At 32.9% G+C, this 12,096-nt stretch overlaps 1 protein-coding gene across 1 annotated transcript in view; it reads left to right on the forward strand.

Annotated features, from left to right (window-relative positions):
* LOC129231248 (tyrosine-protein phosphatase 99A-like) overlaps positions 1–12,096 on the forward strand; it is a 161,990-nt gene that overhangs the window by 95,463 nt on the left and 54,431 nt on the right. The window contains exons 6-8 of the mRNA XM_054865527.1: positions 3,010–3,124; positions 10,271–10,468; positions 11,437–11,532. Coding sequence (XP_054721502.1) covers positions 3,010–3,124; positions 10,271–10,468; positions 11,437–11,532 — 409 coding nt within the window. The remainder of the gene's footprint in view (positions 1–3,009; positions 3,125–10,270; positions 10,469–11,436; positions 11,533–12,096) is intronic.

A 12,096-nucleotide genomic window follows, 5' to 3' on the forward strand; every position in this document is an offset into this window, starting at 1 on the left:
TTTAAGAAGAACAACTTTGAATAAGATGGGATAAAGTGGTCATAGATTAGATTTGACATACATATTTCTTCTAAAATCACTTGATCTTAATTTTTAAAGCAGAGATTAGTTGAATATTAATTTTACTAAAAGTTTATTGTTTTAAAGGTAAACTTCATTCAATAACAACTTAGCTGAAACACAATACATACATTGAAATTAGTGCATTATTGTGTTTCTATAATTTAAAAAATTCTTAGCATTTTTTCTGCAAACTGCAACTTTGAATTTATTCTAGTAAAACAATTTATGTCCCAAAAAGTCCTTGTTAAATATTAATGAAAATTAGACGCTTAGATCTAGAAGTATTTTATATACAATGAAGACTTAGATAATGTTTGATCAAAAAATGTTTTTCTTTTATTTTTTAATAAAGTAGTATTTTTTTTTCAGAACTGTCAATAGAAAATATTATTTTTGTAAAATGTAATTTGAGTAACTTTAACACAGTGCAGATGCTATCTTTAACATATTTCGGTAACATTTTTCGAAGCTATAATTAGTCAATCATTAGAAATTGTTACATTTTCTGATGACATTGATGAAATCGAGGAATCAAATATAAGTAACATTCTCAGTAAGCGATCTTTTAACCATAGTTGACCATCACAAACTTGTAATTTATTTAAATATAGGTTAGACTTTTTTTCGAATTGGATATTCTTTGTATGATTTCTAATTTCCGTTCTTCGGAACATTATTTAGCATTAACTGTTTAGTTATTGCAGTTGTGATTGATTATTCTTTAAATCATTTCAAGCTTGAGAATTTCCTATACCAAAGAAATTTAAACGAGCTATATTTGAAAGATATTTCCTATTGTCATTTGTCTTCTGTAAAATAAATATATGTTTTTTATTTTTAATATTGCAATTTTTCGAACAGTATATTTTATTGAATTAACTTACAACTTTTAAAAATACGGAGTAATCACATACGGAGATTTGAATTCAAAAAAAAAAAAAAAAAAAAGAAAGAAAGAAAGAGAGAGACAGAGACAGAAGAGAAAATAAATAAGAAAAGAAAAGAAATAAGTAAAAACAATGTTTTGAAACGTAATCATGCGATCTTTGATTGAGAAAATTTGGAATTGCCAAAAAAAACTAATTTACATTTATTTGTGTATTCATTTATTTATTTGTTATCCTTTTTTCTCAACATTTTTCTGTTATGAAAAAACTGCCAAATCTTGAAAAAACTGCCCAATCCAGCTTTTCATGGTTTCAGCTCTAACAAAGAAAGTTTAAAACATTAGAGCATTAGCAAATGCGTTAAGATGAGAGGAACTAACAACATGAAAAGATTTTGATGAATGAATTGGTTTCCAATAACTTTTACAATGGGTGTGGTATGAATAAAATTCCGAGAAAACGTAGAAAGGAGCTTTGATGCATCCAAAACCATTCATAAGTTTCGGTTTCTTGGTAAGATCAATTCTAGTAAGAGATTTCCGTTGATGCATTGTAGAAAATGAAAGGCTGAAATGTAAAAGAAAGGAGCAAATGATAAATGAAACTGAGTGTGTTTGCTAATAGCATAAAAGTTAGATTCGCGAGTTTTAAGAATTGAATTGTTAAATAATTAATTATTCTGCAATTCATTCATTACTCTGTAGCTTTTGTTTCATTTTCTGAAAGGGAGCATCATAAATTTAGCAAATCTAAGACTACTGTCATGTAAGTCAGTCGTAAATTTATCTGCAAATGATTTACTTGTTCATGATTTTATACGAACACTCAACGTATTTTTAATAAATTCCAGGATTGTAATCTAGTCCAGACATTTATTAATGCAAATGAAAAAATTGCAAGGGGGAAAAACCCCATGCTCACAAAAACTAAATTTTTAAGATTACTTAAACTGTACTATTTCTAAAGGGTATCAAACATATTTAAGTAGATGCAAAAGGCAAATTTCCTAATCTACAGCATGAGAATTGAATTCAAACTGTCTCACGGCTTATTAAATTTATTAAGGTGTGAACGAAATGAAGCCTTTTTTTTAACGAAGAAATCTCAAATTTTTAATGTATTCTTGAGATATACTGCCCGGTAGTAGAAATAGCGTGAAGCTGCGACGTCAGTCGCAGATTTTTTGGGAAGCTCTGCAAACTGCCTGAATTGGAAATATATATACATATTTTTTAACTTCTTTTTTTAATCGCAAAGCTAGAAAAGCAAACAATAAAACCAGAATAAGAACGTTTAGCGTTTAAAGTATTTTAAGGACCACATGGAACCTTGAATTTGGCGTTTGTCACACTATCCTTATAGTTGAGCTTTTACAGTAGTTCAAGTTTAAAATTAATATAGTTTGTGTGATTAAAGATATGTGTGAATTAATTTCTTAGTGTTTAGTTACAGGGTTAAGCTAAAATCGGGATTTTCAAATTTGGTTCGGGAGCAAAAAAAAAAAAAAAAAAATCGAAATTTTTTTCCCTACTATCCTAGAAATGTAAACTACTTTTTCTACTATCCTGTTTGAACACTTCTGAATTGCTCAACTAATGTGCGAAAAATGCAAGTGCGTTAAGTTTCTACAAAGCTTATTTTGACGATTGTTCGCGGGTCGAAATCTTCGGTAGTAATCCGAAATTTGTGAACTGAGTGGGGCCATTGCTACTCCTTTTTCTGCTTTTTTTTTTTAATTTGCGAAAAACTTTGGTGCCAAATCAGTATTTAGAAGCTTTTTTGCCATATTTTTTCTAACTTAACATCAGCCGCCGATACTGATGCCGATATCTAGTTTTTTTTTGGAAAAATCGATGTTGATACATCGGTAGAACTTTAATGTATTTATAAATAAATACAAGTAAATAACAATGACCTCCTGTATATAATTAAAATAAATCAGGTTGAAATATTTTCAAAATAAGTCGTCTCTGAAAGAATCAATTGAAATTTTATACAAAATCAAACTGCATTGATTTTATATGCATTACATTCTTCTTAGCCGCTCATTTTCTTTCAGGAATACATGATCCGAGGCCTAAATCCTTTTTCTCAGTACTTAGTTTCTGTTCAGGTATTTAACCCTGCTGGTAAGGGACCTGCAACAACAGTAGCTGTGATGACAGATGAAGGAGGTATGTATCTCTCTTTACTGCTTTATTTCACCATCATATTTTATTTCATGTCTTACGAATGGAAAGATTGAGTACAACTAGTTGCTTTTCTTGCAACAAGCTTTTTCCTAGCTTTCAGATCGAAAGGAGGAGCTACAAAAATTCAATCGTTCAGAGTTTTCTAGTGTGGCTCTGACAAGATGAATTTTTGACTTCTTTTTGGGGAGTTCAGGGAAAAAGAGACGCATTTTTGGCCTGAATTTGAGTTAAAATACTTTTATGCTACAAAAATCACCCTACACACCAGCGCCAATCATCCTTCTCCATTACCTCATAAGAAGTAAACATTGTCAATGTCAAACCTCAACTTCTCAGAGCCACCCTATAGTCAGGCTTCGGTTAAAAGATCTTTGGTCTCCGACGCTTTCATTTTTGTCAACGTTGAAAAAGAGAAATTCTTAGACTAGTGGAACGCCAACAATCGTTATCGGCAACTCCTCTTCCCTATTTCAATAAATGGAATCGTTCAAGCCTAGACTGATCGGAGATCAATTTATCAGAGCCTGACTATGTACGACAGCACACTATGTACTAAGATAAAACATAGAAAGCAAGGAGCTCAAACGCGGAAACTAATAAGCGATGAAATTTGTGTTGCTATTGCTCCCCGTTTTCTTTGATTTGCTTTTTTTTCTTTTTTTTGCCCTGTGCACTTTTCTTTTATTTCCTTTTTTCCCGGTGCACTTTTCCATTGTGCGGTCCTTTGATGCTAAGAAATTAACATGGAGGGGGGGGGGGGGTCGAAAATTTAATTCATAAAAAGTGTTCTCTTCTTCACGTTAACGGGAAATTTTACACAATTTTGTTTTCTTTTATTTAGAACCTATCCACCTTATTAATCTTATCTGTCTTTTACTTTTATTTTTTGTTAAAGATGCGTCACTTAACACATCTTTTATTTTCGAGATAGACCATGCAATGCCGAGGGACGCAGCTAGTAGATAAATAAGTCGGAGAACGACAAAATTGTCAAATTTAAGCGACAGACAAATTAATTCAGAGTTTATTGGAAAATCCACTGTAACATGTCTTCTGAAAGAACTAGCCTCCAAGGTATATTTTGGTTTCCCTTGCTACCCGACACCAAGACTCTGTTAGAATCTGAGATAAATAAGTAAATAAACTAAAATGAATATGACATAGCAACTTGATTTAGAGATTCATGAATTGAATTGAAATATTTCTTCAAAAGTGTAATGATATCCAGTTTCAAAAAAAAAAAAATCGAAATTAAAATACATTTTTAATTTATTTTTAAACCCTTAAATTATAACATTGGGAAGATGCTTCCCTACTTTCTTTAGTTCTTCTGGTAATTGTAATGTAATTGTGGGGGAAAATCGAAACTTCCCACAAATCTTCTTTTTTTCTCATTAAGCGAAATTAGTCTCAATTTATGTCTCTCCGAGAACTTGGTTGAGTCATATTTATTTTTCTCTTATGTTTGAGGAATTAATTATCGGAAAAAGCGGAAGATTTACTTTTTCCTTTTACTATTAATCGCCAAAGCTATTCCTTTATCAAAACTTGATGTAAACTAAATGTTTTATTAAAAGTCTAAAATCCAATTTGTTCAAATCTCTCTTATTTTCATTTTTTTAAGTGTCCTAAGTATTTTAAATAAAATACATTTACCATATTTTCTTTTTGAACAATTTTCTGTTCGTACTTCTAAAACAAGAGTCTAAAACAACGTTGAACATTTTAAGATACTTAAAACTCTCGTCAAGCTGTTTTCCCCGACTTCAATTTAAAGAAAAGAAAGTTCTTTTTCAAAAAAAAAAAAAAACATTAATTTTTAACTCTTTGATACAAATTGAAACTTTGGTGGTCCATCAATTATTTAATATATAATTACACAAAAATTACTGCACCCAAGCTAAAATATTGTTTGTTAAGACTTTCGGTACTGTCAGTTATTTTCCTCTTGAGAAAACTCAAACACTGAAGGAAGCCACACTACGCGGAGTCGGAGGCTTTAAAATTACGAGTCGGAGTCAGAATCTTTAAAATTCCAGGAGTCTGAGTTTGCAATTTCCCCTCCTACTCCGCAGCCTACTAAGCAGCACATAATTTTCAAATCTTTAACAATACAATGAATTAGGATTACTATAAAAGAACTACCACCATGACTTCAGAAATCTTACTCGACTCAATAAAATACGAATGCACGTAAGAACGTACCCCATCTTTGTATTAACATGTCTCTTTCCGAGCTTAACTGCAGTGGTTGACGTACGTCTGACGCAAAGCAACGTTATCCCCGAAGACGCTTTTGAATCTACAATAAAACACAGAAGCTTCATTTCTCATTTTTCCCCAGTTCTCCGCTAACATAATTCTATTTCTCCTGTTATACGAGCAGAATACAAAGTAGATACAATCATTCCGCCGACGGGATGGAAACAACCGGAAATAACGTAGCGAAACTACACGCTCTGCGAGTGCATCGAAGCATACAAAATAGATGGATTCCGCAATGAAAGCTTATAAAGCTACCTTATAATTTATTGTGTTTTGGTATTGTTCTTTTATTAGGAAATACGGACGGAACGAACACGGTTAGAACCAGGAGCTAAACATTATTCTACAAGGATTGACTGTTCACCTTATCCTACAGTGGTCAAAACAACTTATTTGAAGAGTGAAACTGACCTGCACACTAGGGTGGAGAAAAAAAAAAGATCAAAATCTGATAAACGTTAAGTAATAGTGCGGAAAAGTTGCTTTTGTAAAGATATTTAGTCATGCAGAAGGATTTCGACAGAAAAAAATATCTTGATGGTTCGCCCGCGCCTTGAAGTTGACCATTATTGCATAAAAACTGGGAAAAGTTACGATAATTTCATAAAAAAAAAAAAAAAAAAAAAAAAAAAAAGATAAATTTGATGTAATATTACTTAAGACTAGGCTTTTGTGTAGATTACACACCGCATGTGATCATTTTAATAATGAACTATATTTTAAAGTTCCACACATGCTTTGAATTTGACCAATATAACCTCCAAACTGACCAACATCGAAAGGCTCCGTACTTTGGGAAAAAGTATCAGAAATCATTATTTGTAAAAATGTGCTCTCCTATTAAATTATTCCTTACATAGATAACGAAAAAAAAAGTAATAAAAGCATTTCTTACATACAGAGAGAAAAAGTTGATTTCCCCTTAGCGCATAACAAAATAGAAAGTTTACGTGTGATAAGGAACGTAAGGCCCCTATAGTGGAGGAACTGATGGCGGATGCGGCCTCTCTAGTTATAGGGGTTCTAAAAGAATGTAAGCGCGTAACTTAGAGGCAAAATGTAAAATTTTGGTGTGCTAAAGAACGTAGGTTAAGTATAAAATTTGGAAAATAAATATGTAGCTTGCAACATCCCACATAAGTCACACCTTGAAGCAAAAGAAGTTGCTAAATAAATTTTAATGGTTTTTGAGCTCTCTAACTGTAACCACATTTCACACTATAAAGCATAGTTTGGCTGGCGACTCGAACTTATTATCTTGACTCCTACCAATGTTTGGCCTTAGTGATGCATTGTGGGGTAATATTTCTGGATTCTAATCTGACTCTAAGAAATCCATCTCTCTTGGCTAGACAACAAACTGTGGTTGACGCTTCTTTGTCTAATTTTACGCAGCGTCTCATTGTTTTAGTATGACGTGAGATTTTGTAAATCATACAATTCAGTAGGTACGCCATCAATTACCGTTTCTTTCAAAGTTCCTACTTTAGGTGGAAGATTCGAGTTTTCCCATTCCCACGTATCAATGAACTCAATGTAGTCTCTCAGCATCGAAATTGAAATCTGGAATTATAAATTTTTGTTCTACAATCGAGTTCTTCAACTTTGCTATCGTATTCTGACGGAAACCATGTTCTCAGATGACGTTTCGATCATCAACAATATTGTAGTTCTGTACACTGGTTACTTTGAGAATCTAAAAAATATAACACTGGAGAATGAAAATGATCGTCATCAGAGAACTTGGTTTGCATCGATTACGAAGACAAATTCGAAGAATTCGACTGGACATTGAAAAGTTACAATTTCAGATTTCAGTTCGAAGCTGAGAGACTACCATGAGCTCATCGATAAGCAGAAATGGAAAAACTTGGCTCCACCTTTCCAAAATGGGAATTTCAGATAAAACTTCGAAAGAAATGGTGCTTGATGGCGTACGTACTGAATTTTATGGTTTTCAAAACCTCACATGTGATACTAAAGCAGTGAGACCGTAGGTAAAATTAGATAAGAAAGAGCTAGCTATAGTTTGTTTTATTACCAAGAGCCAACCTTTATTCGAATCAAATTAGAATCTAGAAATACGCCACAATATAACACTAAAACCGAAAATTGGCAGGAGTCAAATAGTTCAACTAGCACGCCAAATTACATTTTAGTAATCAATGTGATAACAGTTTGAGGCCTCAAAAATATCAAAATTTATTTAGCAACTTTTTTTGTTGCGAGGTGTGGATTATGTCGTCTGTTTTAAGCTACATTTACATTTTCAAATTTTTACACTTAACCATTATTCCTTATCATAGGCAAATTTTAATTTTTGACCAAAAGTTATTGACTAAGTGAAGAATTATCTTTTTGAGCAATCACGATTGCTTATTGCTTTCATTTGACTGTTTTGAGGTCCTATCATTTTATTTTCCGCCAGCACCCTCTGCAGCATCACCGTCAACCGGCTCCTCACGATGCTGCTATAGCGAAAACCGTCTCCAGGTTGGGTCAATATCCTACACTTACACGCATACATACATACATACACGCACGTACACACACACACACAAACACATACACACACATGCATACATACAGATACCTACACATACACACACCTATAGACAACTCCCACACACTCATGCCTGCACATAGACACAAACACATATGCCTACACACACATACACATCCCCCCCACTCACACAAACATTCATACACACAACTATCCACACACTCATACCTGCACATAGACATAAACACACATGCCTACACACACACATACCCCCTACACACAAACACACATACCCCCCACACACATAAACACATACGCCTGCATACACACACACTCACACACACTCGTGATTGCGAAAAACATAATTTGAATTCAAGAGGTCAAAATTGAAATTATTTTTTTTTTTTTTTTTTACTGGATAAGAAATGCTTGTATTACTTATTTTTTTTCGTATCTATGTAAGAAATAATTCAAATTTCAAAGGAAGCAAATTTTTGCAAATAATAACTTCTAACACTTTTTTTCTCAATATACAGAGCATCACGATGTTATTCAATTTTAACGCTATATTCGTCAAATTCAAAGCATGTATAGTTGAAAGTATAGTTTATTATTAAAATGATCTTATGCAGTGTGTAATCTACACAAAACGCCTACTTTTAAGTGATGTTACATCAAATTTATCAAATTTTTATTTTTGATGAAATTATTGTAACTTTTCCCAGTTTTTATGCAATAATGGTCAACTTCTAGGCGCGGGCGAGCCCTTAAGATATTTTTTTTCTGTCGAAATCCTTTTGCATGACTAAATATCTCTACAATAGGCAACTTTTCCGCACTATTACTGAACGTTTATAAGATTTCGATTTCTTTCACTCCACCCTACTGCACACATCATATCATTTACAATCCCATTGGAATTAGCATAAATGCTTGAAATGATAAATTCTGCCAAATTGTAAGAAACTTAAATGGCTTAGATCAGGGGTTCCGAAAGTGGGTGCCGCGGCACCCTAATGAAAGGCGAATGATGCCGCAAAGTGTACATGGTATCTATCCAGTAGGTATAAATACATAATATAGGGATAGACTTAGGTGCCATGATAAAAATTATAATTCTTTAAAGGGTACCACAAATTGTAAAAGTTTGGGAACCCCTGTCTTAGACTTTAGCTTTTTTTTTTTAAATTAATTCTTAGATTTATATATACAAAATATTAACCCCGAGTAACAATAATGACATTTAAAAAGCAAAGACCGCCGCGAGGTCAAAAAATCGGGTTGGGAGGGGCAACTTCCAGTGCAGAACTACTAAAGTATGAATGAACTCACAAGTTAGGAGAATCGTGTTACATACGCAGATTACATTAGTAGCTATGTGAATTTAGTCCTAATTGTATGAGATTCTTTCCCCCCCCCCCCTTGAAAAACTTTTTATACTGAATTCTTAAAAGAGCTATTATAGGTCATTTTCGCTGACGTTAGGAGTAGGAATGGGTTTTAGGGACTTTAGGGTTTAGGGTTTCCTCCGGCAATTTTTCGAAATTGAAGTCCTAAAATCGAAATTTTAGATAACTTTTAGTAATAAGCTAGTTTCCCTAGAAATTTTTCATTAGACTTAAATACGGAATTGGGGACCATCTTTGATAGCCTCAAAGGAGGGGGAAGAGGTTCGGGGGTTCTAATCCAGTTTTTTGAAACTGAAGTCCTAAATACCCAATTATAGGCCATGTTATATGATGACAGGGATGGAAATCTTTCTTAAAAGTATTTCGAAATTGAACTTTTAAAAACGCACTTTTTGAGGATCCTTGATGATGTTAGAGAAGGTGGGTTGAGGATGTGGGTTTGGAGAGCTAAATCGAAACTGAAACTCTAAGATCGCAATTCTATGCTATCTTTGATGATGTAAAAGGAAGAAATTAAATTCTGGGTCCCTCTTGCCTCGTTGGCTAGTAACTATTCGCTTTAACCACTTCAGTATGATAAAAATTAATAATGACCAGTGATTATTAGAAGAAACCAAATTGATATATATATACGCACTGTAACAGTAACATTTGGACTTATGGCCTGGCTCTGAAAAAGCCACTTCCGACGGACGAAGGATTATACGAACTATTCCATTTGTTAAAATAAAGGTGAGGACACCCAGTTTGCTTTGCTACTAACAGTAGTTGGCATTTCGCCAATGTAGGAATATATCCTCATTCAACCTAATTACGCTTGACCTCGGACGAATTCATGTATGATTTACTCAAACATATATAAACTCGCTCAAGGTAAAGCGTTTTGTTACCAGTCATACTATATTACAGGCATCTTCATTGTTTTTTTTTTTTTTTTTTTCTGACTTACAGCGCCAAGTCGACCTAGGAATCTTACGGCAGTGCGGATCACAAACAATTCAGTAAAGCTTCGATGGTTGGAGCCAGAATACGCAAATGGCGTCATCCAAGGATATCATATCTATTATTTGGACGTAGGTCCTAACAATACAGATAAAAAGAAAGTACTTAATCCAACGCAAGTTATGGACCATGTCCTTAGTCCTCTAAGTATGTATTCATTCTATTTAGATCTTTGCTATTGTTTATTTCAATGATTTTTCTCATGTAATTCTTACCTATGAGTCCGTGAATGATCGAAGAGAAGCTCTCAATTACATTTTAAAATTAAAATTGACCTAGCCCAACGTCACTAGAATTTTTTTTACTTGGTTCAATTAGACTAAATTTTTGAAGTGAAAGACAATGTCACGATTAACTGTTCTATTGAGAATGTACTATCGCAATCGCTAAAATAGCGATAAATAAGAAATTTGATTCAACTTTGTTTCACATTAAGTATTAAATTTATACACTATATACACCCATCTTTTCGAGAGGACTTTCTATTACTTTCCTCAATCGCATGAAAAGAAAAAAAAAACTTACGCTTTTAAATATCTTAAATGACGGATGACTAGTCTTACTTTCACTTCCTGGACATAAAGCACTTCACACGAAATTCAGTTTCTTGAACAATTGAACTCCATTTAGTTTGTAGTTACTTACCTGAAAGATATGCTTCATTTACCAAATCAGGTTTATTCTCTTTTTGATAGTTATCAAAAGCTGATAAAAATACCAATGATTCCGCTCGGTCCACAGCCAATAATTTTAAAAATTATTCAAAAAATTTCTACATCTAATTCATGAATTCTATTCAAAGTACCTAAGACTGATTTTACATTGATCTTATCGTATTTCGAGCTAGATCAATTTTTATTTCAGCTATTTACTTAAAATATATCCTTTCTAAAACTTTAGTTCTTCAAATTAGTACCCTTTATAGCTTAAACTTTATTTGTATTTTCTAAGAAATATAATCAGTCAACATTTATTTTTAAAAAATCTTGTATAGCAAGATTTAGTGATCTAAAGCAATAGAATCTTTTACTGTTGTTATTTTCAAACTATGTATACTGATCAATTCATCGAGGTAAATTGATCAACATTTTATGTTTTTCTTTCTTCTCATACAGAATCGTACACACAGTACAAAGTTTGGGTAAAAGCTTATACTGGTAAAAACGAAGGATTGGCCAGTAACAATTTGGAAATTATCACAGATGTACAAAGTAAGTGTTTTTTATCGTCTTACAATTTTATATTAGTTTGTTTTATATTGCTATGGATACATAAAGTTTTTTTCCATTTATCATTTACTAGAGGTTCCCGCTACAGCATTTACCGCGTACATGATAAAAATGAGAAAAGCGCACGGAAACGGAAAGAAATCGCCCACCTGTCCATTTTATTCACTTTTATATGTTCAGGCAACTGTTTTATATGTTGTAGCCTTGTTAATTTTCTTTAAAAATACAGAGTGTCCTCGAATACCGTGTACAAGCTTGGAGGAAAGGTAGAGAACACAATGACAAGCAAGAATTATTTAGGCACATATATGAACGCAAACACAATGCTGACGAGCTACATGCACAGAAAATCAGAAACCTGCAAATGCGAAACATGTTACAAATTTGTTACACAAAGACGATTTCGCACAGCATTACGTACGCACAACATTTCATTTCGCACAGCATGAGAAAAATTTAAAGCGGCTGTTAAAATTTGTGTCTTACAATACATCTATATTACATGCTAGTTTTAACAACGGCTTTAAACCTATCTTAAAAACTAAA

Source organism: Uloborus diversus, chromosome 10 (genome assembly GCF_026930045.1).
Source record: "Uloborus diversus isolate 005 chromosome 10, Udiv.v.3.1, whole genome shotgun sequence".
NCBI classification, from domain to species: domain Eukaryota; kingdom Metazoa; phylum Arthropoda; class Arachnida; order Araneae; family Uloboridae; genus Uloborus; species Uloborus diversus.